The 27,903-nt window shown below is 65.8% G+C and overlaps 2 protein-coding genes across 9 annotated transcripts; one reads left to right on the plus strand and one right to left on the minus strand.

Moving 5' to 3' along the window:
• Window positions 547–14,397, plus strand: GET4 (golgi to ER traffic protein 4). Of its 8 annotated transcripts, none has more exons than XM_018039921.1 (10): window positions 1,088–1,439; window positions 3,418–3,485; window positions 4,294–4,372; window positions 4,581–4,662; window positions 4,995–5,144; window positions 6,668–6,806; window positions 7,981–8,121; window positions 8,935–9,010; window positions 9,478–9,550; window positions 13,764–13,970. In XM_018039921.1, the coding sequence occupies exons 1-10, from the start codon at window positions 1,398–1,400 to the stop codon at window positions 13,847–13,849; spliced, it is 936 nt and encodes a 311-aa protein (XP_017895410.1). In that variant the 5' UTR covers window positions 1,088–1,397; the 3' UTR covers window positions 13,850–13,970. The 8 variants fall into 8 exon arrangements, with proteins under 8 accessions (XP_017895409.1, XP_017895410.1, XP_017895411.1 ...); XM_018039923.1 differs by having other exon boundaries at window positions 1,091–1,444; window positions 3,418–3,548; XM_018039926.1 differs by having other exon boundaries at window positions 1,091–1,444.
• ADAP1 (ArfGAP with dual PH domains 1) lies at window positions 14,227–26,287 on the minus strand (the record flags this gene model as incomplete). The annotated part of the gene is given in 9 exon segments (XM_018039917.1): window positions 14,227–16,024; window positions 16,106–16,334; window positions 16,505–16,576; window positions 16,912–16,974; window positions 17,485–17,568; window positions 19,392–19,538; window positions 20,020–20,132; window positions 24,298–24,380; window positions 26,196–26,287. Coding segments are annotated over 9 exon segments (912 nt in total), but the record flags the coding sequence as incomplete, so codon positions are not given.

Here is a 27,903-nt window from a genome sequence, read left to right on the forward strand (position 1 = left end):
CTACCTGCTTCGTCTCTGCCCCGGGCGATGAGGGGGGACACAGCGCGTTGAGCGACCCCTCCTCCGACCCTTTCCGGCCAGGTCGCCTCTGCCAGGTCTGGGCCGGGGTCGCCGGGCAGCGAGCCTCTCGGCGCGCGCGCCCCCGCCCCCGCCGTGCGCGTGCCCCTGGCGGCGGACGTGCGCGCGCGCCCCCGCCGTGCGCGCCCCCGCCGCAGACGCGTCTCCGCGTTTCCCACGGGCCCCCCGCGAGCCGTCAGCGGCGGGGCCGGGTGTCGGGCGCCGGGGCCGAGCGCTGTGCCCGGACCCCGAGCCGCCGGCGCCCCGCTGAAGGGCTGGGAGCACGGTCTTCCCCGGACGGCCTCAGTGTCTCGGCGGCCGCAGCCACGGCGGGGCGCGCCCTGCCCGCGCTCCCGGGGCCGCCGCCGCCGCCGCCATTGTGGCGCCGCCCCGCCCCGCGGCGCCCCGCGCCCCGCCCCGCGGTCACGTGCCCGCCCGCGCCCCGCCTCCCCGGCCGCGCGCGGCTGCTCGCGGGCCACCGTAGAGGGCACCCGGAGGCCGCCGGGACGGAAGCCGAGAGGCGCTGCCGACCGCGCCTGCGACAGCGTCAGCCCTGCGCGGAGCGCCGGCCCGATGGCGGCGGCGGCGGCGATGGCCGAGCAGGAGAGCGCCCGGAACGGCGCCCGCAACCGCGGCGGCGTCCAGCGCGTGGAGGGCAAGCTGCGGGCCAGCGTCGAGAAGGGCGACTACTACGAGGCGCACCAGATGTACCGGACCCTCTTCTTCAGGTAGGCGCCGCGCCGCGGCCGCCGCCTTCCAGGGCTCTCCGCCCGGCCGCGGCGCCCGGCGCCCCGCCCCCGGCCGCCCCCCATTGGCCGCGCCGCGCCGCCCCGCGCCGCCATTGGCCCGCGCCGCTGCCCGTCGCCTGGGCGGTGGGAGCGGGCGGCGGGGAGGCGGCCGGGGGCGGGCTGCAGCCCGGGGAGCCGCGCCGCGGCCCCTCACCCGCCCCCGCGGCCCCCGCCGGCGCCCGGGCCCGCGGACTCCGGCGCCCGACGCGGAGCCCCGCCCGGGACTGGACCCCCACCCCCACCCCCGACCCGGAGCCCCGGCCGGGACCCCGGCTGGGCCCGAAGCCCTGGCCGAGAGTGCAGACGGCCCGGGTGCCGGAGCCGCCGCGGCCGCTCGCCCCCTCCCCCGCCCTGAGCGCCGTTGAGTCCGAAAGCCTCGCTCCGCGCCCCCCGGTTCTCCTCCCTCCGCGCCCGGCCGCGAGGCTGTAAACATGCTTCTCCTGCTGCGTCGCGCTTGCTCGCCGTGTTACTGACCCGGCTGTTTCCGTGAAGCCGGTGTTTTTGTTGTGCGTGTGCGGCTGGCTGGCCACGTGCGGCAGTTGAGCTGCTGGAATGCGAGTCCCTCACAGGATGGGCTGTGAGCGCAGAGGAGAGGTCAGGTAACTTCAGGAACTACTGACTGGCCGCATTGGATTAAATGCGATGTCGCTTTTGGGGTGGCCTCAGGAGCTGCCCGGGCGCCGCCTAGCTCGGTTCTGCTCTGGACTGCAGCGTGTCACACCGTTTCTGCGGTCCCTACAGCTGCTGCTGTGATTTCCTAGTTGTCCCTGTGCGCGTCAGGCATTGCTGTATATTACATAAATGCTATCAGCCTTTAGGTTTCTTGCCAGAAAACATTTGGGCCATTTGTTAGCATTTAAAGATTATTTTAGAGGATTTAATCTGTTCTGCGGAATGTTTTTTTTTTTTCCCCAAACTGTCCCAGGGCGGCAAATACTTTGCTGTGATGTTTATGGGCAGTCAGGTCTGCCTTAAAACATTTAGGCCTGGATATAAATTTTTCTTTTAACGGCAGGTTGGATCAGTGTCTTGGGAGCTCTGGCAGTGCTTTCTGCTCTGGTTGTTGGTTGGTTGGGACACAGTCCGAGTGAGCCTGCCTCAGATCGCATTTGGGCTGGTGGCCCAGAGGACCAGGGAGCAGGGAGTTAATTGTCCTTCAGGGGATGAGTCAAAGGTGTAAGCAGGTTTAAAGTCTGTAACGTGGAGCCTTCTGCCCGGAGCCCAGCCAACGAGATCTGTAGGATGGGAGCTCTGTAGCGCTTGAGATTTGCCTGGTGCTTGCTGTTCTCAGGGATTTGTATATAAATATTTGCCCCAGTGATTTATCAGCAAAACTGGATCGTCCCAAAAATAAACACAGCGATCCTTGTTGTGAGCCAGTTCTGCAGTCGCCGCTGTGCCAGGAGCGCGATTGTTGATTAGCTTTGAAGAGGCCTCCCTGTGCCCGGAGTGTGCTTTGTGGTGACCACCAGCCCTGCTGTGACTTGTATTCACGTTTCTCCTCTGCTCAGCGATCTGTAACCCAGGACAACTTGCTAAACCTCTTCTCCACGTCTTGGCTTCCTCTTTGGTCTTTGAGGGACTCCTACACGTGTTCAGGACTCCTGAGAAGTGAACGGTCAGCTGTGGACCCAAGCAGGGTGGCGTTAGTGGGCGTCCAGAGGGCCCAGCTGAGTCGGCCTGCAGGGCGTCATCCGTGCTCAGACCTGCGGTTGCAGTCCTGGCTTAGAGCTCTTCGTGGCTGGCGGCTTCCGAAGAAGTCAGCCTCACTCTTGTAATGTCTTTTTATAAGTGCTTTTAAGCATTTATATAAATGTACAATTTGATGGGTTTTGACATATGTATTCACGCAAGAAATTATCACCAAAGTACTGAAAATACCCCTCATGCCCCACAGCTTTCTCTTCTGCCTTTAGAATGAGCTTTTCACCCCTTGCCCCCAGGCGTCCACTGATTTCTGTTACGATACTTGGGTTTGCATTTTGTGGGGTTTTATGTAAGCAGCATTGTATAGCATGTCCTCTTTTTGTCTGACTTCTCAAGTTTCCTTAGCATGATCATTGGAAGATTCAGCCTTACACGTGTCACTGGTTAATTAGTGTTGAGTGGCATTCCGTTGTATGGGTGGGCCACATCATCTTATCCATTCACCTGCTGGATAAATTCACCTATCTGTGCTATTTTAATTCGCTTACACTGTGTCCCCCAGCAGCTTGAGGAGGGGGAGAGGAACTGGGTTGGATTTACAGGGTGTGTGCTGCACGAGGGGGGCAGGAGCTGCTGGTTCCAAGGACGAGGGCGGCCGAGCTCCGTCCCAGGTGTTATGGGCACTCTTCTTCAGCCTTCTCTCTGCCGGGACAGGAAGGGCTCAGACCCGTCCCTCTGCGGCATGCAGAAGGCGCGTCAGGCTTCGGGGCACCTGTCGCTGCTGGGGGGTGTCCAGCCGCTGGCGGTTCTCCCGTGGGCAGGGCTGCCAGGACTGTGTGGCTGTGGTCACTGGGAACCGGGCCTGCTGCCCCAGGAACCCGACCTGTCTGCCTCTCGGGCCTCCGGTCCCTCCCTGGCTTTTTAGGTGCTTGTTTCTAGCTGTGCTTCGGGGGAGGATCCGGAGCCTGTCGTGTCCGTGAAGCAGAGCCCGCTGTGAGCATCCGTGCCGTGGCCTGCAAGGGCTCACTTTTCCAGAAGCCCGGCCCACACCCGCAGGTGCCCTGGGTGCTTCCCGGGCTGTGGGTGTCTCCTCCTGGTCCCACCCTGTGCGCTGAGGCTGAGGCTGCTGCTCCCGAGCCGGGTGCATAAAAGCCCTTTTCCGTAGTTGGTCCAGGCCTGAGCCCGAGGGCAGCAGGGCTCCCGTGTTGCCTCTCCTGCGCGCCTGCTGGCCGCGCACCTCTCGCATCTCCCACTCGGCTTGTCTGGGCTGGGACGCAGGTCTGACCGGCTAGGCGGGTTTCGGGCCGGTTTGTCCCTGAGAGGAACGTGTGGCCAGTGGGCCTGGTGTCCTGTGCTCAGCTCAGGCCTGACCCTGCCACCCTGGATCTCTGTCTCACTTGTTGTGGAGGAAGCACCCTTTGTATTCTGTGTGGGCCTCATTGCCCATCAGGTTCCTGTCTGCCTGCAGTTGGGAAGCCAGCTTTTCCCAACTCCTGTCCCCAGCGAGACGCCTTCCCGCTGGAAAGCACTCAGGGGAGGGGACGGCCTCGCAGCCCATCGGCCCCGATGCGTGGTCCTGGCCAGGTTCCCCTGCCTTTTGCCGCGGTCACACCTGTGTCTGAAGCTGGAAGTGGCCCTCAGCCCCTCCCTGGTCCCTCTGCTGAGACCCCTGCCCTGCACCAGGAAGGTGCTGCTGTGGTCGGAGAGGGTGCCCACACGCGGTCACCAGACGGGGGTGGGGAGTGGCCGAGCTTAGCGGGCCTGTGTGGTGGAACCTGACGGCCTGCCCTCTCTCCCGCAGGTACATGGCCCAGAGCAAGCACGCCGAGGCCCGCGAGCTCATGTGCTCCGGAGCCCTGCTGTTCTTCAGCCATGGGCAGGTGAGCCGTCGGCGCAGAGCATCCAGGGAGAGGGCTGGAGGGCGGCCCTAGCGTGCCCGTGTCCCGCCTCGGTGCTCAGAACTGTTTCCTAGGTGCGGTCGGCCACTGGTTTCTAACTGGCAGCCAGAGCCACCGGCCAGCCTCCCCGCCTTCTGAAAGCTGGCAGGAGCCTCTCTTGCCACTGACCGGCCTCTCTCACGTTCTACAGCAAAACAGCGCCGCTGACCTGTCCATGCTTGTCCTGGAGTCGCTGGAGAAGGCAGAGGTCGAGGTGGCCGACGAGCTGCTGGGTGAGGCGGCCCGAGCCCCACCGTGCACGCATGCGCACGCATGTACTCACATCTGCACGCACGCGTTCACGTGCTCATACACTGAGGCCTGCACGGACCCTGCGGGGGTTGTTGTGGATACCCGCAGCCCGTGTCCCGCCTGCCCGCGCCGCTCGCGGGCCCCGCTGGGGAGGCGCCTGGTGAAGGCAGGCGGCGAGCGGTCGGGTGGCCCCAGGGCCCCACCACGGTGCCTGCCCCCGGAAGTGGCGGGTTTCGCTTCCTTTAGATGCCCGGTACAGGGCCGGAGCCGCGCGCGTGCCTCCGGGTCAGGCCTGTGTGCCTTCGCTTTGCAGAAAGTCTGGCCAGGCTGTTCAGCCTGATGGACCCCAACTCCCCGGAGCGAGTGGCGTTCGTGTCCCGAGCCCTCAAGTGGTCCAGCGGCGGGTCAGGGAAGCTGGGCCACCCCCGGCTCCACCAGCTGCTGGCCCTCACCCTGTGGAAAGGTAGGTGTGTTCGGGTGGCCGCGGGCGCTGGGCTCTGCATCCGCCACCCCCACCGGCCCGTCTGCACCCACCGCTCTCTTCTAAATGGGCAACCGCAGGCAGGGCATCGCCGACCCATCAGCGCTGCGGCAGTCCTCAGGCCGGGTGGACACATGGCGGCCACGGGCAGGGGCCGTCACACCGCACCGACGGGCGGCCTCGTCCGCCCCGGCCTGTGGCGGTTCAGAAGGCTTTGGCTAGAAGCCGCTTTGCTCTGTCCGCACGGGCCGGGCTCTGTCCGCAGGTTGGCTGGGCCCGAAGGCTGCTCTGCGCTGCCTTGTCCGCCTGCGTGCCCAGCCTACCCGAGTCTGCGGAGCCGGGTGTGTGCGGCCGGTGCCTGCGCAGAGACCTTGCTGAGGTTGGGAGCTGTGTATCTCTGGTACGCGTATATTAAAGATTTGAAGTTGAAGATCTGAGTATTTCAAGGGTCTCAAGCACAGATGGTGGGTGAGGTTGGCGGGACCCTGCGCACATGGGAGGCTATGCTGAGGGGTGTTTGCAGGTCCCCCCTGCGATAGGCAGCCCCCGGGGGTGTGTGCGCGGGGCCGATGTCCTGTGAAAGGGCTGTAGGAGCCCTGGTCCCCTGAGGTCTTGTGCAGCTGCTTGCCCGGGGCTGGAGGACGCTGGAGACTTGGCAGGTTTCTCCTCTCACCTGGAGGCTGTGAAAGCTCTTGGGGTTGGAGAGAGAGGAGACCCCGGAACTAGCTCGGTGCTGGAGGCGGCCAGGAGCTGGCTGTGACCTGGGGCTGGGCTGGGCTGGGGAACGGCTGGAAGGTGGAGAATGCTTAACCCGAAGCAGTGGAGACTCCCCTGGAGGAGAGGGACCCAGTGTGGCGGGTGAGCAGGACCTAGGGTCCCTACCCTGTAGCTGGGTCTCAGCCTCTATGCCACCGATCCCGGGTGTCCTGCCAGCTCTGTAGCTGCTAGGTGGTCTGGGGTTGGGGTTGAGTACCGTTGGCACCCCCAGCTGTGACGGTGGACAGTAGCTCCAGGCATCCCAGTGTAGGACTGAGTGACTGGGGTACTGGGGTAGGAGCTGAGTCGCTCTGGGTGGGAGATGTTGGCTGGAAGGTGGGTTGGGGGATGGGGGCCCCTTCACAGCTCCAGTCCTCTACTGAAACTGGGCAGGCTGGGGCTGGGGTTACCCACCCAGAGGGCAGTAGCCAGTGTGGAGTCAGAGGCTCAGAGGAGCCTAGCAGCAGAGGACGGCTGGTCCCCAAAGAGCCTGCGTCCGGTCCTGGGTCCTCGTCAGGATGGCAGACGTGGGCAGAGGGCCCCTGGGCTCCACCCTGCGTGCTCCGCTCCCGGGGGCCTCAGGTTCTGCCTTCCTGGCTTGCTCCCAGCTGTCCGCACGGTGGGGGCAGTCTGGCCTCTGCCGGGTCCACCGAGCAGGTGGGGTGCGTGGACGCCGCGGGGCCCTGCGCTCACGCTGCGCTCGCGCCCGCCCCCCGCGCTCACGCCCACCCCCCTCGCTCTGCCCGCAGAAGAGAACTACGGCGAGTCCCGGTACCACTTCCTGCACTCGAGCGACGGCGAGGGCTGCGCCGACATGCTGGTGGAGTACTCCACGGCCCACGGCTTCCGCGGCGAGGCGGACATGTTCGTGGCCCAGGCCGTCCTCCAGTAGGTGCCCGCCTGCCGCCCCCTCCTCGCGTGTGGTGTCCCGGGGCCCCAGGCTGGCCTCTGGCCGAACCTCACGCAAGCACAGGTCTGAAGTCACTTGGCATCCCACACACGCCTCACGTCCCCAAGCATGACGCTGCCGCTGACCTCCAGGGGCTCCAGACCTGCCCTCTCTCGGGCCAACCTGGACGCTTCTGTTGGCAGAAGCACTTTCACGCCTCAAGGCACTTGTTTGTGGCCGTGCATTCTGCTTTCCTATTTATCCATCGCATCTGGTCGGCAGGGAGTTACTCTTTCGGTGGGACACAGGCGTTCACTGAATTTCCAGCGCCACGCTGGGATGTGAAGTGTCCGTATGACACGGGTGTTGTTCAGAGGCGGCTTGTCTTCCCGACGTCTCTTGGTCCAGACACGGTGATGGGGGCCACCCGCAGCTTCCCACCCAGCTCTGTGTCCCCGCTCTTCTGTCCCAGCTGAGTCTTCTCTTTTGAGTTGTTTGGACAATTTATTTTAAGAACATTGTGGTACAGCAGAGTCGCTGGAGGCGTGAGCACCGTGTCAGGCCCACATGGTGGGGAGCTCACGTGAGGTGACTGGGGCCCGGCCTCTCCCCCCAGCAGATACACCGCTGTTGTGAATGAGATTAACCTTCCCAGAGAGGACTTAGACCTGGCGGCCAGGCCTCGGGCCAGGCCGTGTCTCGTGAGTTGGGGGACAGGGAGCTTCGGAACCCCACCAGCACCACTTGCTGCTGAATCTGGACTCCAAGAACAAAACCAGTTCACCATCCGGAGCGCCCTGACCCCAGCTTGGCGCGTGGTGCTGATGTCCCCTGCGGCCTCTGCCCTTCCCTGTCCATCTGGCTGTGTTGTGGGCCCACGCTGCGCCGAAATCTGGCCACAGACACGTCCTCCACAGGGAGGGGGCCAGCGCTGGGCAGCATCCAGCCCGAGTGCTCGCCGGCAGGGCAGGCAGGCGCTCGGGCTCAGGGAGCTGCTGCTCCCCTCTGCTGACCTTGGCCGGGCGCCCTCTGGAGTCAGTCCCCACGCTGTCAACCCCAGCTCCCTGCGCTGGGCCTGGCAGGCACCTTAGGTGGGCGGAGCAGGGTCGTGGCCCCCATCTCCTCCTCCTGAGGATGTGTGCAACCACTGATTGGGATGTTTCTTATTTCCAGGTTTCTCTGTTTAAAAAACAAAAGCAGCGCCTCGGTGGTGTTCACGACGTACACACAGAAACACCCGTCCATTGAGAGCGGGCCTCCTTTCGTGCAGCCCCTGCTCAACTTCATCTGGTTTCTGCTGCTGGCCGTAGATGGGTGAGTGTATGCGTGGAGGTGTGTGCGTAGAAGCGTGTGCTTGTGTGAAGGCACTGGAGGTGTGCAGGGGCATGTGTGTGGAGACGTGTGTGGAGGCATGTGAGTGTGTGGAGGCGTGTGTGTGTGGAGGCGTGTGTGTGCAGCCGTGAGTGTGAAGGTGTGTGAATGTGGAGGCATGTGAGAATGTGTGGAAGCGTGTCTGTGGAGGCGTGTGTGTGGAGGAGTGAGTAGAGGAGTGTGAGTGTGGAGGTGTGTGTGAGTGTGGAGGCGTGTGTGAGTGTGGAGGCGTGTGAGTGGAGGTGTGTGTGTGGAGGCGTGTGTGTGTGTGGAGGCGTGAGTGGAGGCGTGTGTGTGTGGAGGCGTGAGTGGAGGCGTGTGTGTGTGGAGGCGTGAGTGGAGGCGTGTGTGTGTGGAGGCGTGAGTGGAGGCGTGTGAGTGTGGAGGCGTGTGAGTGTGGAGGCGTGTGAGTGGAGGTGTGAGTGTGTGGAGGCGTGTGAGTGTGGAGGCGTGTGTGAGTGGAGGCGTGTGTGGAGGCGTGTGAGTGTGGAGGTGTGTGTGTGGAGGCGTGTGTGTGTGTGGAGGCGTGAGTGGAGGCGTGTGAGTGTGGAGGTGTGTGAGTGGAGGTGAGTGTGTGGAGGCGTGTGAGTGTGGAGGCGTGTGTGGAGGCGTGTGAGTGTGTGGAGGCGTGTGTGTGTGTGTGGAGGCGTGTTGGCATGTGTGGAGGTGTGTGTGAGCGTGTGTGGAGGCGTGTGGCTTCGCTCCCCATGCCGGTGGTCCTGCGCGGCATCAGTGTGCTGGCTCCTCCTGCTCCAGGGGGAAGCTCACGGTGTTCACGGTGCTGTGTGAGCAGTACCAGCCATCCCTGCGTCGGGACCCCATGTACAACGAGGTGAGGGCCGGAGAGGGGTGTGTGGAGAGAAGCTGCATGGGCGTGGGGGGTGGGGAGAAGAGGGAATGGGGAGAAGCTCGGGGTGCAGAGGGAGAAGCTGGGGAGAAGCTGGGGGGCGGTGGGAGAAGGGGGGGAAGCTGGGGGGCTGGGGAGAAGGGGGAGAAGCTGGGGGTGCAGAGGGAGAAGCTGGGGGTGCAGAGGGAGAAGCTCGGGGGCTGGGGGAGAAGCTGGGGCGGTGGGGAGAAGCTGGGGGCGGTGGGGGAAGCTGGGGGGCGGTGGGGGAAGCTGGGGGGCTGGGGGAGAAGCTGGGGGGCTGGGGGAGAAGCTGGGGGGCGGTGGGGAGAAGCTGGGGGGCTGGGGGAGAAGCTGGGGGGCTGGGGGAGAAGCTGGGGGCTGGGGGAGAAGCTGGGAGGGGCGGTGGGGAGAAGCTTCCGGGCGCGGCCCGGCTCAGTGCCCGCCCCCCACAGTACCTCGACAGGATAGGACAGCTCTTCTTCGGTGTGCCGCCCAAGCAGACGTCATCCTACGGAGGCTTGCTAGGTGAGGGGGCTCACGGGTCGGGGTCCGTGGGTGCGGCTCAGAGCAGAGTGCGTCCGGGGCCTGGAGCGCGCCCGACGTTGGTAGGGGGGTTGCTGGCCCATCTCCCCGCCCCCCTGGGAGCCCCGGCCCTCCGCCTCCCGAGCAGAGCGGTAGGGCCTGTTGCCCCCGGTGAATGCTCTCCCCGGGGCTCCTGTCTGTTGGCCGCAGAGTCAAAGCCGGGTGTGCTTTGTGGTAAAACACACATTAGATGCCGCTGCCCACCTCAGCCGTGCCGTGGGGCCGTGAGGCTGCAGTGGGCGCTGGTCCTGGCCGAGCCCCAGCCCTCCTCTCGGTCCCTGCGAGCCTGGCGCCCCCGGGGGCCTCACCTGGTGGAGTCGGTGCCTGTCCGGTGCTGGCTGCGGCCGGTGCCCTGACTCCCTTCCTCTCTGAGGCGGCGTGTGTCCCGTCGCGCGCGTGGACCGCGTCTTGTTGACCTGCCCGTCATCAGCAGGCGCGTGGGTTCTCCCCCTTGGCCCGCTGCGAGCGTGGCTGTGCCAGCCGTCTCCGTGAGGTCTTGCTTTCGGTGCTTTCGGGACACCCAGAAGCAGAGTTGCTGGGCCTGTGCGATTGCTGAGCACACGCCCTCCGCCCACGGCGGCTGCTCCGCTCTGCACGGCCGCCGGCGGGGCGGAGGGTCCGGGGCCTGCACGTCCGCCTGCCGCCAGCACTTGCTGCCGTCTGCTGGCGGCGGCGTCTGGGCGCGGGGGCGCCGGACCCGCGCTGCCGGGGCTGCCGCGTGTTTGCTCCGGGACCGAGCGCCTCTCTTCCATGTGCTTGTCGGCCGTTGGTTCATGTCGTTTCCCTAGCTCTGAATCTATACTGGCTACCAAGTCCTTACCAGACACATGAGCTGCGACTATCTGCCCCCATTCTGTGGGTTGGCTTTTTTTTTAAGCAGTTTTACGTCCAAGCAAGACCAAGAGGAAGGTAGGGAGGTTTCCCACCAGTGCCCCGCCGCCGCCGGCGCAGCCTCCCCGCCTCCAGCGGGTCCACCTGTCAGGACGCCCCTGCTCTGACGGCCTCACCACCCGGGGCTGAGTACGCCAGCGTCACTCTGGTGCCTGTGAGTTCGGACAGGCGCCCGGTAACGTGCACACGCCGTTACTCTGGTGCTGCCCTGAAAACCTCTGTCCGCCTGTTCTCGCCTCCTCTCCCTCGGCACCGTTTTACTCCCTAGAGTCTGTCTCAGATTCTTAATTGGAGGGTGACGCTTTACGGCGCCGCGCTGGAGGGTGACGCTTTACGGCGCCGCGCTGGAGGGTGACGCTTTACGGCGCCGCGCTGGAGGGTGACGCTTTACGGCGCCGCGCTGGCTTCTGCCGCCCGTCGCGCGACCCTGGAGCGTCTTTTGACACGAACGTTAAATTTCACCCTGTTTTCTGCTGCTCTCCGTTGCTGGTGCCTTTGGAGTCATTTCCAAGTTCAGCGTCGCGAAGCGTTTGCCCTGAGGTTTAAGAGTTTTGCTGGCTGAGGCCTCCATGTGGTCCTTGGTCCGGTCTGAGGGGATCTTGGACGTGGTTTGCTCGCGCGGCCGTCGGCTTGGTTCCTGGGTGTGCGGGTCTCCAGTTTTCCCAGCACCGCGTGTTGGAAAGACTGCCCTTTCCCCACCGAGTGGGCGCATCCCGCTTGTCCAGAGCCCTTTGCCGCAATCCTTTCTGGGCTCGCTCTCCCACTGGCTGGCGCGTGTCTTCCGCTCGGCCGCCCTGGTCTGTTTCCTTCTAGAGCGTGTCTGTCTCTGCGCCCCAGTGGGCTGTTCCTTGCCCGCCAGGCTCCTCTCCGCGGGATTCTCCAGGCAGGCACACCGGAGCGGGTCGCCGTTTCCTCCTCCAGGGGATCTTCTGACCCAGGGGTCGAACCTGCGTCTCCTGCGTTGGCAGGCGGGTTCTTTACCACTAGCGCCGCCTGGGAAGCCCAGCCTCGATGACTGTAGCTTTAGAGTACGTTTTCAGATGAAAAAGTGCAAGACTTCAGTTTTGTTCAAGATTGTTTTGGCTATTTGAGTCCCTTGAGAGTCCATGTGAAATTTAGGATGGGTTTTTTTATTTCCACAAAAAATGTTTTGGGGATTTGAGATTTCATTCAGTCTGTAGACAGCTTTAGGTAGTATTGACATTTAAACAATATGAAGTCTTTTTGTCTAGGAATATGGGATGTGTCTTCACCTACGTATCTTTCAGAAATGCCTTATGCTTTCTGTCGTGAAAGCTTTCACCTGCTTGGTTCAGCTAGTTAACTGTTTTATTCTTTTTGATGCTATTGTAAATAGAATTGTTTCTGTTTACACTCTCTGGAAATTTTTACATGTAAAATCATACCACTTGCACAGATAATTTTACTTCTTTTCACATTGTAATTCCTTTCATTTTCTTGCCTAATTGCTCTGGCTAGAACCTCAAGTTCAGTTGACCCTTGAGCACGTGCAGAGGTTGGGGTGTTGATTCCCTGAGCAGCCGAAAACTGGTGTGTAACTTAGAGTTGGCCGGCTGTTCATGGGCTCAGCCAGCTGCAGTGTGAGCATAGGAAACAAGCCCTCGTGTGAGTGGGCCGCGCAGTGCCCGTGTTGAGGGCCACCGGGACCGTGTTGAGCAGGAGTGGGGCAGCGACCCTTTGGTTTCAGGGCAGGAGCTCCAAGCCTGTCACCGCTGTGGTGGCTGCTGTGGTCCACGTCTGGCTTTCATCGCATCCTGGCGTGAGATGGTCTCCTTTCTGAGTGTGTTCATGAAAGTCTTGCCTTTGTCAAGTGCTTTGTCTGTACCCATTGATGACCATTGGTTTCCCTTCACCTGTCGGGCTGTGTCACACTGACTGGTTTCCGCATGTGGAGCCTCCCTCCACTCCAGGAGCAGAGCCCGCCTGGCCGTGGCGCTGAGCCTTTCCCCAGCTGCCGCACTGGGTCTGCGAGTGTCCTGCTGAGGCGTTTGCGTCAGTGTTCATGAGGGATGTTGGTTTGTAGCTTTCTTTCCCTGCAGTGTCTGTTCTGGCTCTGGCAGTTTCACCAGGGAAGCTATGAGGTTCTGGGATTTTCTTTGCTGGAGCCTGACTCCAGATCCGTCCCCTGACCCTAGAGCGTGTTGGGAGTGTGTGTCTTGGGCGCTGGCGGGTGCGGGCCCGGACACTGCCTCTCCGGGCCGGGCCTCTCCCTGCCCCGCCGTCTGTGCTGCCTCTATCTCCCGAGTCCTGGCTGCCCTGCCCTCCCGCAGGGCAGGGGCCAGCCGAGTCCTGCACTCAGACATGGGTTTTGGCATCGCTAGCGCTCTAGGCTTCCTCTTGAGCAGATAAAGCGCCTTACAGAGTCCACATGTGCCAGGCCCGCCACTGTCCCCGGGGGACATGCAGGCCAGGCAGCTGGTCTTCTCAGCTTCCTTGGGGGGAGCTTCGCAGACAGACAGACAGCCCCTTCTCCATGAACCCCCAGCCCGTGTCCTTTGCTGTGGAGCTGCCGTGGGCCTCAGGGCCGCAGGCCCGGGAGAACAAGCCCCTCGGCGCGTCCCCTGCGCGATAGGCCGTCGCAGGCGAGCCTGCCGCATGGGGATCTGCAGGGAGGCTGGGGTGAGCGTTGTCGATCGGTGCTGCCGCAGGGAAAGGTCTCCTGAATCATTTGAGCAGCTGTTTCCACTTAGGTACAAGCCCGACTTGACCTGTAGGCGGAGTGGTGTGGCGTGTCAGCGGCGGGGTGGGGGCCGCTCCCCTTTTCTGGGCTCTCACCGCGTCCAGCCCTCCCGCCCCTCGGGCCTCGTCAGCAGCCCTGCTTTTCCCGCAGAACCAGTCCCAGAGTGCCGCCCTGGGGCAGGCTCACCCTGGGGGCGCCACACACCCTTTCTTCCTTGCTCCCTTGTGTGGGTTGGGTTCGGGCACTGTATAAACTTTGCTCTTTGTATCGACGGAGGAGTGGTTCTTTGGATAAAAATTAGGTAAAGTGGCCCAACAAGGCCCACAGGCGGCCACAGTTGCTTTAGAACGGACACATCTCCTTCATTCCTGGGGCACTGGAGAGGTAACCTGCGAGCGAGTGAACCCGCTGCTCGGTCCCCGGTGCCCCAGGCCTGTGCTGGTGGCCGTGCCGGGCCCCCGCAGGCCCCCCGGGGCGGAAGGAGGGCGTGGGGCGGGAGGAGGGCACAGGGTGGGGCCGCGGGGCGGGACCGGACTGGGGCTGACAGTGCCGCACCCCTTCCAGGGAACCTCCTGAGCAGCCTCATGGGCTCCTCGGAGCAAGAGGGCGAGGACAGCCAGGACGACAGCAGCCCCATCGAGCTCGACTGACGCCCGCGGAGCCGCAGACTCGGCCGGGCCGCGGCGGGGCCGGGGCGCGTGGGGGCCCGGGCCAGGCCGTGTACCTTGATGACCCCAATAAAGCGCAGGCCCTGCGGCGCCTCCTCCCGGCCCTCGTGTCTGGTTTGCTTGGGGAGGGCTCGGCGGGGCGGGGGGCCTGGCCACCGTGTCCCAGGGACAGCTGGGCAGCCAGCGCCTGGCCATCAGAACAGCTCTCGTCAGGAGACTGCGGGCCCCCCGGCTTCGTGGGGCGGCGTGACCACCGGCCGGTGATGGAGGCCGTGACCTGACGGCTCGGGTTACACAGGTGAGCGGCCCGGGACGAGCAGGCCTGTGCCTCACCGACGCTGCACCAGATGCCGGGACGGTTACAAAAGGGGAGACACTTTATTTTTCCACAATTACAATAAGAGGTGTAGATTAATGCCCGGTGACCATGCATGGGAAGGAACGCAGTACAGAGTTTCATTCACTGTAAAAATGGAACTTAAAGGAAGGTTTGTGTTCATTGTTGAGTTTAAATAAATCCTTTATACTGGGCTCAGCAGCAGTGGTCCTTTCTGAGGGAGCTCCTGGGGCCGGGTGTGGGCGGGGAGCAGCGCGGCCTGGACGCCCCATGAGGTCCGCGGGCGCTGGGACCAGTGTTCAGCTCTGTCTGGAGTGTGTCCTTGGTGAGTGGCACCAAGTGGCCAGTGTTGGGAGAGTGTCGTGGTTTTAGGCATGGACAGTGTTGTCTCTGAATCTCTCGGGCCCTCCGAGCGGCCGGTGGGGCTGGGTGCCCTGAGCCCTGGTCTCATCGAGCAGGAGGTGCCTCTGACTCCCGCACCGCCACGTGGGGTCTGCTCTTTCTGAGAGATGCTCCCTGCTGGCTGGTCATGCAGCTCTTCTTTCCCACAGCTTTCTGGCAGAGCATGTGGGCGTGCAGAGTCCACACTGACAGAGCGGGCTGCCGCTGTCCAGGGCCCGAGGCTGAGTCCTGGGCAGCCCTGTGTGGTCAGGAAGATCTGGGGACCCTGGGTGAGGCCCCCTGCCTGCTCTGGAAGTTGAGGACCTGGGCTTCCTGGGACCTGGACTGGAGGAGCCGCCAGGGGCAGGGGGTCTGGGGAGACAGCGCTCTGGCCCCGGGTGACCTCACAGCAGTCCTCACCTCCCCAGCCATCTTGGTGACCCCTGACCTGGCGAGCTCTGGCAGTGGTCCCGGTGGAGGGGGCTTGTGCTGCCTGCTGGCCCCTGCAGCCCCTGCCCAAGGTCCAGCTTTCTCGTGGGTCTGCACTGTTCGAGGGGAGACGGGCTCACAGGAGGGCGCCTGTCCCCATCCTTGGCTGTGGGCCCGCCGGCCAGGCCGAGGCCCAGTGCCCTCCTCTCGGTCCCAGCAGCTGGTCCAGGTCCCCTGGGAGCATGTCGTGGCCACACAGGACAGCACCCAGATGACCTGGCGGGTGACCCCCACACACGTCCTGCTGCACCATGGCCCTGTCCCCCCACCCCAGGCACACAGGGAGGCTTGGGGCAGTTACCACTGGCCAGCAGCATGCTGGGCTGCAGACAGTGAGCTGGGCCCAGGCTCCATCCTCTGAGGGGTCAGAGACAGGGGAGGCAGAGATGGGGGGGTCACAGTCAGCGCGGAGTCCCGAGTCGGCGTGGCAGGCGCCCAGGGGCAGCCAGGCCTGAGGCCTGAGGTCCTGTGGCTCCTGCCGTGGGGGCCCGACCCCCCAGACCCACACATCCGTGTGGTCAGCTCAGTGAGGATGGGATCCACGTCTGCCGCTCTGGCCCCCGGGACCCCAGGACCGACACGGCAGGTTTCAATAAATACGTGTTAGGAGGGGGGCATGCAGGCTGGCTCTGTCCCCACAGCCCAGCTTCCTGGTGGGAGGGGCTTCCCGCTCAGGTGAGCAGTGGCAGCTGGGGGCTGGTCCTCAGAGGAACGCGGGTCTGGCGGGCAGAAGTCGGTGGGGGTGCTGTGGGTGTCCCATGGAGGGTGGGCAGCAGCGTGGTGGGGTCAGGCTGGGCCAGCCCGCAAAGGGGTTCCAGAGACACGGGTGCTAGTGGCTGAAGCTCGGGCCCCGCTGGCCGCGGCCTCCTGCAGCCACGTCCGGGCAGTCCAGGGTCCTCGGGCCTCCGGGACCTCCTCGTGCTAGGGCTTGTGCTTGAAGTGGGCTTCCACTGCAGAAGGACAGGGCCCCGCCGGGTCACAGCTGCCCCGGGGTCGCCGGGCTTCCCCCTCGGCCAGCCCCCCCGCCTCACCTGCGTACTCCTGGGGCAGCATGGGCCTGTCCACCACCTTCCGGAGCGCCTCCATCCACGCCCGCTGCTCCAATTCCGTCTCGCAGGCCAGCAGGAACCGGCGCTCTGGCGTGACGATGGTGATCCCATGTGGCCAGTGGTGGCCCTGGGTGGACGGTGGGAGCCCGTCTAGCACCGTGTAGCCGCTCTCTTTGCTGCCGATGAAGACTTCTCCGCGGGCGAAGGCGTCCTGGGGGGGTACCGGGGGTGCTGCACAGGGCGGCTGCTCCCGCCCGAGTCACTCAGCTGCGTGCAGCCCCGCCCCCCAGCTCACCCAGCAGACCGCCCGGGCCGGCCTGCCTCGCAGTGACGGGAGGGCACAGCCCATGCCTCAGGGACCCGGGGCGTGTCCAGCCTTACCAGCGGGTCCTTGAAGTACATGAGCCTGCGGTCGTCCATGGTAAACCAGCGCTTGCGGAAGCCTTCTGTCTGCTGGGGGGTGAGAGCGCAGGTCGGCCCGAGGCGGCGCCTCCCCAGGGGCCCCATCTGGTCCCGGAGGCTGGGCCCTGTGCCTGCCCGCCCCACCCTGTGGCGGGGACCCCGGGTGCACAGGGGCGTGTCGGGGAGGCCGAGGGCGGGAGGCAGGGTTCGCAGCTGACCACGCCGGACCCAAAGCCCCAGGAGCGGGGTCAGTGGAGCCCAGCTCACAAAACACATGGGCAGTTGCCGGCACTGTTTACCCCCGACCCTGTCCCGCCCAGCCCCGGGTGACGGGGATGGGGCCTCGCTGTGAGGCCCAGGCGTCCAGGGCGCTGGGTCAGACCCACCTTGGGCCCGGTCTTCTCCATGTAGCCCTCCTGAAGGTAGTTCCTGGACAGCTTCGGCACCAGCTGGGGCGGAACCGCGCGGCGTGGGCCTGGGGGCCTCCCCACCCGCCCTTGCCCCGCCCCTGCCCCTCCCTCCGCCCCGCCCATCTCGCCTCGCCCCACGCCCCGCCCTACCCCACGCCCCGCCCTCGCTCGGCCCCGCGCCCCGCCCCTGCCCCTCCCTCCGCCCCGCCCACCTCGCCCCACGCCCCGCCCCTGCCCCTCCCTCCGCCCCGCCCATCTCGCCCCACGCCCCGCCCCTGCCCCTCCCTCCGCCCCGCCCGCCTCGCCACGCCCATCTCCCCGCCCCCTGCCCGCGCCCCGCCCCTTGTGCCCCCCGCCGCCCCTGCCTGCCTTCCCCGTCCACAGTGACACCGAGACTCCCTGGAACGAAACCCCGTGGCCTCCAGGGACTTCAGGCCCCTTGGCGGCCGGGGTCTCTGGGGGCCGCGTGGCCCTCGGTCGGCCCCCAGCCGCAAGTCCCGGCCGAGGGCACACGTTCCCCCCGCGTCACGGGGAGCCGCAGCCACTCACGTCGGCGTCGCTGGCCCCCGGGAAGGCCACCTGCAGGTAGTGGAAGCGGGCGGCGCGCAGCGCGTTGAACCAGTCCACCATCTCCTGGGGGCAGAGGCGGGGTGAGGGCGGCGCCGCGGGGCCGCCACGCGCCCAGCCCCGCCCGCCTGGCCCGCAGGCCGCCCGCGGCCGGGCCCCAGAGCAGGCCTGGGCGGTGGGCTGCGGCCGCGCTGCCCCTCAGCCCCGCCGCTCCGTGGGCCGGGCCTTCCCGCAGACGCGGACGCTGGCCCAAGGAGGCGCGTCTGTTAGTAGACCCGCGCACGGCCTACTCTCACCAGCCGCACCAGACTCCATAGGTCAGTCTCCCAGGGCACTTGAAACAAATGATGAGTGGGCCCTAGGCAAATGCCAGAGGAAACGAGACTGAACAAAATGCAGAGGCAGGCTGCAGACGGCGGGGAGGTATCTCCAGGCAATGCAGCTGCTGAGGCTCTAATTCCCAAACATCTACGAAAGCTCCTATGACTCAGTGACACGAAAACAGCCCAGTCAAAGCACGGGCAGAGGCTTAAATAGACGTTTCTCTGAAGAACACACCACCAGCAATCAGAGAGACGCAAACCAAAACCACCACGAGCCACCTCACACAGAGCGGCCGCCGTCGAACGGTTGCAGAGAACAGACGCTGGAGGGGCTGTGGGCAAGAGGGGCCCCCTTCACTGGCGTGAGTGTGAGCCGGCGCAGCCGCGTGGACAAGTGCGGAAGTTCCTCAGAGAACCCAGAATGACCATGTGACCTTCGGTCCTACTCCTGGGAGCAGTAGAGAAGACTGACTCAAGCAGGTGCGCTTGAAGACACACAGGCCGCCTGCGCGTCCACGGGCAGACGCGTGGGTGAAGGTTTGTGCACACACAAATATCAGCCATTTTTGAACGAAACGAATGCCATCCGCAGCTCTCTGGATGCGTCCAGAGAGTAAGTCAGGAGAAGACAAACACCATCTGAAATCACTTACACGTGGAATCTAAACTATGACAGAAAATGAGCTTTCATGAAACAGGCTCACAGAGAACAGACCCGTGGTTGCCGAGGAGGAGGAGGGGCCGCGCAGAGGCAGGAGGGTAAGGAGGGTAAGGGCAGGCCTGTGCAGCTCAGGAGCCTTATTCCGCCCCCGGCGACAGCCCGTAGCGGACGGAAACGTGAGAAAGAGCCCAAAGATGCTCACAGTACGCAACTATAGTTCAGTAAAACTAAAACCAAAAACACGGAACCCAGGATGGGCTAGAACAGGGAACCCAGGAGCGAATGCTGGCGTGCAGTGATTTCTGTAACAGCGTCAAGACTGGTCGTGGGGAGAAGACAGTCCTTTAAACAAACGGTGCTGGGAAAACTGAATGTCCACACTTCAGAGAATGAGGCTGGACCCTTACTCAACCACAGATGCATCAAGTGCTGAAACGTGAGTCCCCGAACAGTAAAGTTTACGAGAAAAACACGGGGCCACGACGTGACTTGGCAGAGACTTCTTGACTGTGACCCCAAAGGCGCACACAGCCGAAGAGAAGCCTGGCTATTTAAACACACTGAGCCTCAAAGTGGAGAAGGCGACGGCACCCCACTCCAGTGCTCTCGCCTGGAAAATCCCATGGACGGAGGAGCCTGGTGGGCTGCAGTCCATGGGGTCGCCGAGAGTCAGGCACGGCTGAGCGACTCAGCAGCAGCAGCAGAGCATCAGAAGACTGTGCGCCGCGCACAACCCACAGCACGGCCGAGCACTCGGAGGTCACGCCAGAGTGACGCTGAGGCCAGGCCTGAGGGTCTGCTCGGAGGCCCAGCCTCGCCGGGTGGGGACGCAGCCGCCAGCTGCCACCCCCCTCCCCCCGGGGTTCCTCGGCCCCCTCCACCACAGGGCCCAGCCGTGCGCCCACCTTGCCGTCCTCATGGTAGACAAAGACGTTCCGGGTGCTGTTGTCCTTCAGGTAGGTGACCTGCAGGCCGTGCGGATGGCCAATCTTGGCCGGCTGGAAAGTGGCGTTCAGGTGCTCGATCTTCATGACGGCCTTGGGCTCCTTGGCCTGGGGAGCAGGGCCGGGCCTCAGCAGCAGGCAGGCACGGCGGGCTCTGCATGCTGGCCCCACACGTGCGTGCCGTGCGGCTCTGAGCAAGTTCCCTACACTTGCTGGGCCTGGGCTTCCCCATCCAAGGGAACTGCACCTTCCCAGGAGGTGCGAGGGGGGCCCTGTGGCCCACCCCACGCTAGGCCGGGTGCCCCTTCCCGCTCCCCACCCTGCCAGCCTGACCTCTCCCCTCTCCCTGCCGTGGGGCTGCGGAGGCCCCGGTGCCCTTGGGCAGGGCCAGCCAGCCCCTCCACACACTGCCCAGGGACCCCTGACTGCCTCAGGGTGGCAGTTCCCTGTCCCTCGAGGGCCTATGAGTGCCCCCAGCGTCACCCACACCAGAGGGAGTGGCTGCGACCAGCAGCGGGTGGAGGGTCCCCACAGGGGAGCAGTGTGTTTCCCAGGAGAGCGTGGAGGGCCGGCCCCCGAACCCACTCACATCACTCCTGTTGAAGTACTTCAGGGCCCCCTCACGCTCCGTCAGCACGAACTTCCGGCTTAGGAACTGCCCGTTGTCACGGCCGCGCTTCCAGAGAAAGCCTTCTCGGTACCCTGGGGGGAGGGCATGGTTGGACAGCCACCCCGATGGGGGGACCGGGTGGTCGTACTCCTGTGCGGGGGCCTGCCCCCCGGGGGTGGGGGTGGGGGGCTCCTGAGCGTCTCTGGACCCCGGGCCTCCCCCTTCCTTTTGCTGGGTGGGCGGGAGGCACGTGGCGCCCACGGGCTCTGCAGGCCTGGGGCTGGCAGCGGCCAAACACCCAGATGCAAGAGCACCACGGGCCCAGAGAGACGGGGACGGGGAGGGAGGTGGGAGGCGAGCTCGGACACACGGTGCCGTGACAGCCTCGGCCGGGAACCGGGGAGCCGGCCCTGACCTCGGGCCCGGGGTCAGTCACGTGGCTTGAGGGTACAGACTGCGGTCAGGGCTGCAGCGGCGGGCAGGGGAGATGGACAACAGGCCGCGTCCGCCCTGACCCCTCTTGCCCTTTCTTTCCCCTTTGCCTGCTCTGGGCCCCGTGTGAGTGTCGCAGGGCAGGGCCCCCCGCTGGCCCTCTGAGCCGGCCGTGCCTGGTGCTGCCCCCTGCTGGAGGTGACCGCAGGCTGCAGCTGTCCCAGTAGGGACACCATGGCGAGGTGCTGACCCCGGAGCCTCCAGCTCCCTGCCCGCCGCCCGCCCCAGACACCGTGGACAAGGGGCGTTTCTCTGCGCTCCAGACGGCCATAAAAAGGCGGCCACTGGCCCCCTGAGTCTGCAGTGTGACAGGCCAGGTGGGGCCTCCGCCCACGCCCCACGCCTCAGAGCCTGGGGCAGGCCCAGCCCCGTGCCCTGCGTGTGTGTGCTGGAGGACAAGGCCACCACCACGCCCCCAGCTCAAGCCTGGCACGCGTGCTGACTGAACGAGCGCCCCGCCAGGGCAAGGCCGGGAGACCCCTGGCCGGCTTCCCCGACCCTGAGTCAGCTAGAGAGAGCAGTGCCCGAGGAACAGCTCTTCTGCGAAGATGGTCCCTGCCAGCACCCTGTCCGCACCAGGCACGGCCGGCCAAGCACGCACTCAGCGGTCTCGTGGCCCCACACGGGCCTCCGGGGCCGTCCCGCGGCCGCCCACCTGCTGAGGACGCGGCTGAGGCGGGCAGCAGTCCTGTCCGAGGCCGCTGGCCAGTGAGCGCGCAGCTGCCGGCCGGTCCCAGCAGGGGGCAGCAGCGCCTCGGCCGGCCTGGGCTGGGGCGCCCCTGCGGTGGCCCGGATGGAGCTCCAGCCGGTCACCCCGACCCCGCTGACCCGCCGCGGCCGGCCCAACGGGACGGGCCCCCAGGCCCGACGGCGAGCCGCCAGGAGGCCTGGTTTCGGGTGTGTGGCCTGGCCGTGGTGTTTCCAGGTGGGCACCCGCCAGCCTCCAATGCCCCCGGGGGATGGGCGGCTCTTAGGCCACAGTTGAAGCCCGCGGCCGAGCCACGCTGTCTCCGCACCCCTGTTCCGTGATACAGGACGCGGCAGCCCAGTCCCTGATGTGGGCACCGCCACCCAGCACGCCCTGGGCTCCAAGCCGGGCCCCCGGCCACCCACCTGCCAGCAAGCCCAGCCCAGGGGCCCCGAGCAGCACCCACCCGCAGCCCACACCAGGGGCCCGGCTGCGTGCGGCATGACCGTCTGCTCCCAAAAGACTGGCCAGTGCTGGGGCAGAGGCCACAGGGTTCACTCAGCATCTACTGAGTGCCAGCTGCATGCCCCACGCGGGGCCGCTGGAGAACCCAGGCTGCCCCCCGCTCAGCAGCCACCTCTGCTCAGGAAGCCCTGCGTGGAGCGGCCAGGACACAGCAGGGGCTCCAGGCTCCAGTGCTGCCCACCCCAGGGACGACACACGGGAGCCAGCTCCCCAGTTGACCGTCCCCCGAGGGGACAAGCAGTGGGCAGCTTCTCATCAAGCTCAACACACACGTCCCACGAGGCCCTGGGGCCCTCGGGCTCTGAGGGGCTGGGACCTGTGGGGCCGGGTGTGCTGTGACAGGCGGCCCTCGGGACAACAGGGGCCCTGTTGCCTGTGAAAGGCGGCCTTTGAGGCTCGGTGCAGGCGGGGACGGGCTGGGGACAGAGCCAGGAGCGGCCGGGACCTGGGGTCAGCTGGCCGAGGGGCCTGTGGGCGGCGGGAATTTCTGCTGCATTATCTCAGGGCGAGCGCCTCCCACACCCGACCTTGGCCAAGGGCAGCGTGGGGTACCTACTGCCTCGCCCGCCGCCACAACAGAGCCGTTGAGCCGGGCTGGCGCCTGCGGTCCCCACCACAGCCTCACGCTGGGGGTCCCTGCCTGACGGGGGCACATGGGCGCCCCCGGGCATGCCGACCCTGACCTGGGAAGTGACCTGCACGGGCACCTCGTCCACGGTGGCTTTGCGCTCGGGTCCCTGGATCCTGGGGTGTGTGGCATCCCCCCGCTGCAGGCTGCTCAGGCTGCCCGGCTCAGCCTGCGCGCCCTCCCTCCGGGCCGCGGGCCCCCTTCCTGGTGGCCGTGGCTGTGTTGGATTCCCATGCATGGGAAAGGCCCCAGGAACCCCAGCGCTCCTCGCAAGGGCTGCGCCTTGAGGAGGACGACGGGCCGGGGCAGCTGCCCCACCGCCCTGGACTGCCGGGAGGCGAGGGCTGGGGAGAGACAGGGGCACGGGGAGGTGCAATGGGGGCTGGGGGGCAGGAGACTTGGGGCTTGGGGCCTAGCCCCCTCCTTGCAGCACAGCGCGGGCAGGGCTCCAGTCTCGGGGTCTCCGGCCAGCCAGGTGGGCAGCTGTGGGGAGCCGTGCCCCGGGCCACCACCCTCTCCCTGAAGGCCTGGGGAGGCAGGTGGGGAAGGGGCAGCCCCGCCGTGACCACCAGACAGGCCACTCAGGGCCACACTCAGAGCAGTGCTGGGCACCTCTGGGTCCCCAGGGCACCTCCCCACGGTACCCTGAGGGGGGCTTTGCCCCAAGGGCCCTTGCAGAGGGCTCCCATGGGGTCCTGCACACCCGGGACACTCCCTGAGAGTCTCAGGGCACCCAGAGCTCCACTGGGTGAGGGCGTTGGGGGACCACAGGCTTGGATCCTCAGGCTCAAGGTGGCGGCATTTACACTCTGGGAGGTGCTGGCTTTGAAGCAAAGAGAAGAAAGCCTGGCCAGGGGTCACTGCCCCGAGCCGGGGGCAGAGACGCAGCCAAGGCCAGGGCCTCCCTACCTGGGCCCCAGTGCTCGGAGAAAAGGGGGTGGCCTCCTGCAGAGGAGCCGACGCCTGGTGGGAGCTGTCCCCTGTGAGGCCCACACCGTGCCCAGCAGCTCTTCGCGGCACCCGGGGGAAGTGGGAGCCGAGGGCGCTTCCAGCCAAGGCAGGGAGTCTGGAGCTGCCGCAGTGAAGCCTCCTCCGGGGGCGGCTGCCACCCAAGGTGGAACCAGGGGAAGCGGGCCACGTCCTCAGGGCCCTGACCGCTGACTGAGGCCCAGGGTCAGGCTGGGCCTAGAGCCAGCGCCACGCGAGCCCACCCTCCTGTCTGCCTGACGCCCTCTGGGTTGGACCCCCACAGCCAGAGGTCCTGATGACAGCAGACGACACCCTGCCTCTGAGCTGAGGCCACGCGCACACGTTCCAGACCCCTGAGGTGTTCGTTCCTGGGAGACGGGAGACAGGCTGTGGGGTGAGCATCCCGGGGCCTCAGGCAGGACAAGTGTGAGTCCTGGGGCTGAACAGGGGGCTGCGCCCACGAGCTCACGGCTCTCAGGGGTGGATGGCAACTGAATCAAGGCCACAGCCCAGTCCTGCAACCGCCTGCCAGGTAGGAGAGGGGCATACGCAGAGCCCCTCGGCCGACAGACGGTACGGGGGCTGGTCCCCTGTTGCCCTCGTCTGATCACCGCAGCAGCAGCAGCCCTGTGCTGACCGAGCCCCCGGGGCCTGGCCCACCCTCTCCAGGCCCACCTGGGCCCCAGGCCCGTCCACGCCCCTGCGGACAGCCCCGCCCGCCCTGCAGGGCCAAAGGCACAGCCGCCAAGGGCCCAGAGGGCCACCCGCAGGCAGGGTTCAGGGCGGACCTGTGAGCAGCTGTAGGGCCCTTGTGGCCAGGTCAGCCAGCCGGTGCTGAGGGCTGGTGGAGGGACACGGGCCCAGACTCTGAAGCGGCCGCCCAGGTTCCTTGGGGCCCTGCTCCAGCTCTGGGGGGCGGTGGCGGGGGCAGACGCCCAGGCGGGGGCAGCCTCACCTGCAGAGTAGGGTTCCTGCCGCTCGGGGTGGGCAAACTCCTGCCGCTCGTACTTGGCCCGGATCCACTGCTCCCGGAGGAGTCTGAGGAGAGAGGGCACGCGCTGGGCGACGCCTGGCCAGAGCGGCCCGGGGGAACTTCGGACGAGCAGGCGGGCCTCGCCCACCGAGGGGGCAGCCCGGCCATGGCTGCCAGGAGCAGGGGGGCCCAGCCCACCCCACTCACGCGGGAAGCAGGAGGGGCCGGCTTCCAACAGGCCAAACGGGGCTGGCCTGACCTCCCCCAGCCCGAGGTCAGGCACCAGGGGCACGGGAAGGGAGCCGGGTCCCCGGCCGCCCTGGGTCACGGGCCTGCTGCTGAAACTGACCGCATCCCTGGGGCCTGACCCTCCCTTTACGCAGGCGGCAGGGGGCGGGGAGGGCCCCGGGTCGAGAGACCCCTCGCGGCCCAGACTCTGGCCTCCTGACTCACCACCTATTTCATCCCAACAGCACCCCAGAGCCTTTGCCTGTGGGAGGCTGCTGCAGCCGCTGCACTAAGTGGGTATAGCTAGAGGTGCGCTCCACACCGAACACGGGCATCCACGCGCCCTCTACCACTGCACAGCCTCCATGGTGAGCTCGGCTATCAGCCCCCACACCCTCCTGGTCTCATGGCTGCCTGGTCAGGTTCCCTTGTTGATACCAGCCCGGTGAGGGGCCTCTCCCAGGACCCCACCGCTGCCGGCAGACCCAGGCACCTGAGTCTGGGGAATGGAGTGGGCTCGGCTCCTGTGAGCCCTCACCCAGAGAGGTTTCTGGAAAATGGGGCCCACTGGGATTCAGAGCACCCTCCCGCTGGGGCCGCTGGGTCAGCCTAGAGGCCCTGACCACACAGCCGTGCCGGGGCACCTCGTAGGAACCAGGCACGTGGGAGTCTGTCCACGGTGCCGGCTCAGGCGGTGGGGACCCAGCCATGCGTGCAGGTGGGCTGACCGCAGAAGAACTGCTGACCTGCAGATTCACAGGTGGGCAGAGCGGCCAGGTGGGGGTGCCAGGAGGGGTGGGGCCGGGCAAGGGGCCTGCACACGAGCACTTGAAGGGCTGGACACAGCGTGCAGAGTGAGGTCAGCCCCCGGCTCCCCACCTGTCAAGCGGGGTCTGAGCTGGCCCACCTCCCAGGTGGGTCACTGTTCCCAACCCCACTGGGGCAGCCAGCAGCCTAGCCCCCACCTGCGCAGAGCTAGGCACACACGAGCCCCGCGTGCAGCCCGGGTCCAGGTGTGGGCCGGGCCCCCGGGGTGTGGGGTTCAACAAGTGAGTCGGGGGCAACAGCACTGAGCAAACAGAGGAGGTGCCGCCTGGGGGTGGAGCCAGATGGGGAGGGCCTGGGAGGAGGGCAGGCTGCGGCCCCGCCGTCCGTCCCAAGCGGGGGACAGTCCAGGAGGAGCCTCCTCACAGGGCCTTCCTCTCCAAGCTGGTGCTGAGCCTGACATGGGGGCCTCTCCCAGGGGCTGGGGTCCCAACCTCACCCCAAGCACCTCCCCTGACCCCCGGAACCTTTCGGAACCCAGCGGTGCCCACAGGGACCCTGAGGCTCAGAGAGGTTGGTGACTGGGATCATGCGGAGCCACGCCCCGACCCTCCCCGCGTCCATGCCCTGGGCACCGAGCCAGGTGGGCTGTACGCAGGAGTGGCCGCCCAGCGAGCCCCCCAGATGGCCGGGGTGCCACAAGGACCCCTGGACCCAGGCTGAGGCTCCCCGGGGACCTGCACGGCCCGGGGGCCCAGGCCAGCTGTCCCCGCCCTGCCCGCCACCGCCGCCACACCAGAAACCAAAACCAAGCGAGGGGCGCCTGGACAGGGCTCCCGACACGGGCCGGCGCAGAGCAGCGGCGCGGACAGGCCCTGTGTACTCACGGGCAGTCGGAGGCCGAGGGCCGGTAGTAGAAGGCGGGCACTTTGGACTCGAACGTGGCTCTGGCGATGGCGTTGCCGCGGGAGGCCATGAACTGCAAGAGAGACTGCGTCAGGGCCCCGGCCCACAGCTGACCCGGGCTGGGGCACTGCCCTTCCCCGCAGGTGCCGGGGCCCCGGCCCTCCAGAAAGGGCCCCCCGCCCCACGTCTGACCCCACGGGTCCCAGGCACGGAGGCCAGACCGGCCCGGAAGCCCACGTCCTGTGAGGCAGCCAGGCTGCAGAGAACGCGCCTGCGGGGCGCAGACAGGGCGCCCTGCGGGGTGGGGGCGACAGGGGCCTTTGGAGCAGCCGGTGTGCGGGATGTCTAGGCAGGGAAATAGCATGAGCAAAGTCCCTGAGGTGGGGCGAGCTGGGTGAGCCGGAGGCGAGGCCCCTGGTGTCAGGGGCAGGGGGGCTTCCCGCGCGGCCTCAAGGGCTGGGGGTGGCGCAGGTCCCGGGGGCTCCAAGCCCGCCCTCTCAGTCAGGGCACCGAGGACCGTCCGGCCGAGGGTGCGAAGGGTGGCCAGCAAGAGCCACAGACGATGGACCCTTCAGCGAAGGCGGGGAACGGCGTGGGACCCTCAAAGCGGAGGCTTCTCCATACGGCGCACCCGCCTGGTCGGAGGCCTGACGGGAGAGGAGGCCGGCTGAGTACAGCAGCCGGACGTCACCGCTCAGGGCCAGCGGGGAGAGGGCCCTCGGGCTCCACAGAGAGGCCTCCGCGCGCCCCGGGGAGCAGAGCGACGCAGAGCAGGCACGCCGGCTCTGGATGAGGAGACGGGAAGCACGCCGTCTCCTCATGTGGGTCTGCTTTTAGCAATTCTCAAAAAAGAAAACCAGGAATAGAATTTTCAAGAGCTAGAATGATTCTAAAGTTCATTTTAAAGTTAGCAAGCAGAAGAAAATTGTGAGAAGATGCTTCCTAGCAGATAGTAAAGCCTGTTATAAAGCTACTGAGTCAAACAGTGCCAACAAGAAAACCTCGAAGGTCCAGAAGCAGATCCGCAGTCTTTAGTGCCAGTATCTACAGGTTGAGCCGGACGAGCTGGTGCACCACGGTGGCGACGTCTCAGATCAATGGGGGTTGACAACCAATGAGAACCCAGAAACCACTGGAGAAAAGGGGGTTTGCCTTTCAGCAAAACAAAACTCCAACTTCATGAGAGGCTGACATTTCCAGAGTTAAGCGATCAAAATAGCAGACGAAGGGAATTCCCTGGCAGTCCAGCTTCCGGTGGAGGGGGCAGTTTGATCCCTAGTCAGGGAACTAAGACCTTGTAGACCACGCGGCACAGCTTAAAAAAGATGAAAATCACAGGGTGATTTAAAACATGATGCAAGGAAAACACGGAAGGGAATCTTCAGGATTGGGGGTTGGGAGTGGTTTCTTAGTGTGTGTGTGAAGCGTGCAAGTTGCTCAGTCGTATCCGACTCTGTGCGACCCGTGGACTGTGCAGTCCATGGAATTCTCCAGGCCGAAATACTGGAGTGGGCAGCCCGTCCCTTCTCCGGGGGATCCTCTGTGCGTGGAATTCTCCAGGCCGAAATACTGGAGTGGGCAGCCCGTCCCTTCTCCGGGGGATCCTCTGTGCGTGGAATTCTCCAGGCCGAAATACTGGAGTGGGCAGCCCGTCCCTTCTCCGGGGGATCCTCTGTGCGTGGAATTCTC

The sequence above is a fragment of the Capra hircus genome, chromosome 25 (genome assembly GCF_001704415.2).
Source record: "Capra hircus breed San Clemente chromosome 25, ASM170441v1, whole genome shotgun sequence".
Taxonomy (NCBI): Eukaryota; Metazoa; Chordata; class Mammalia; order Artiodactyla; family Bovidae; genus Capra; species Capra hircus.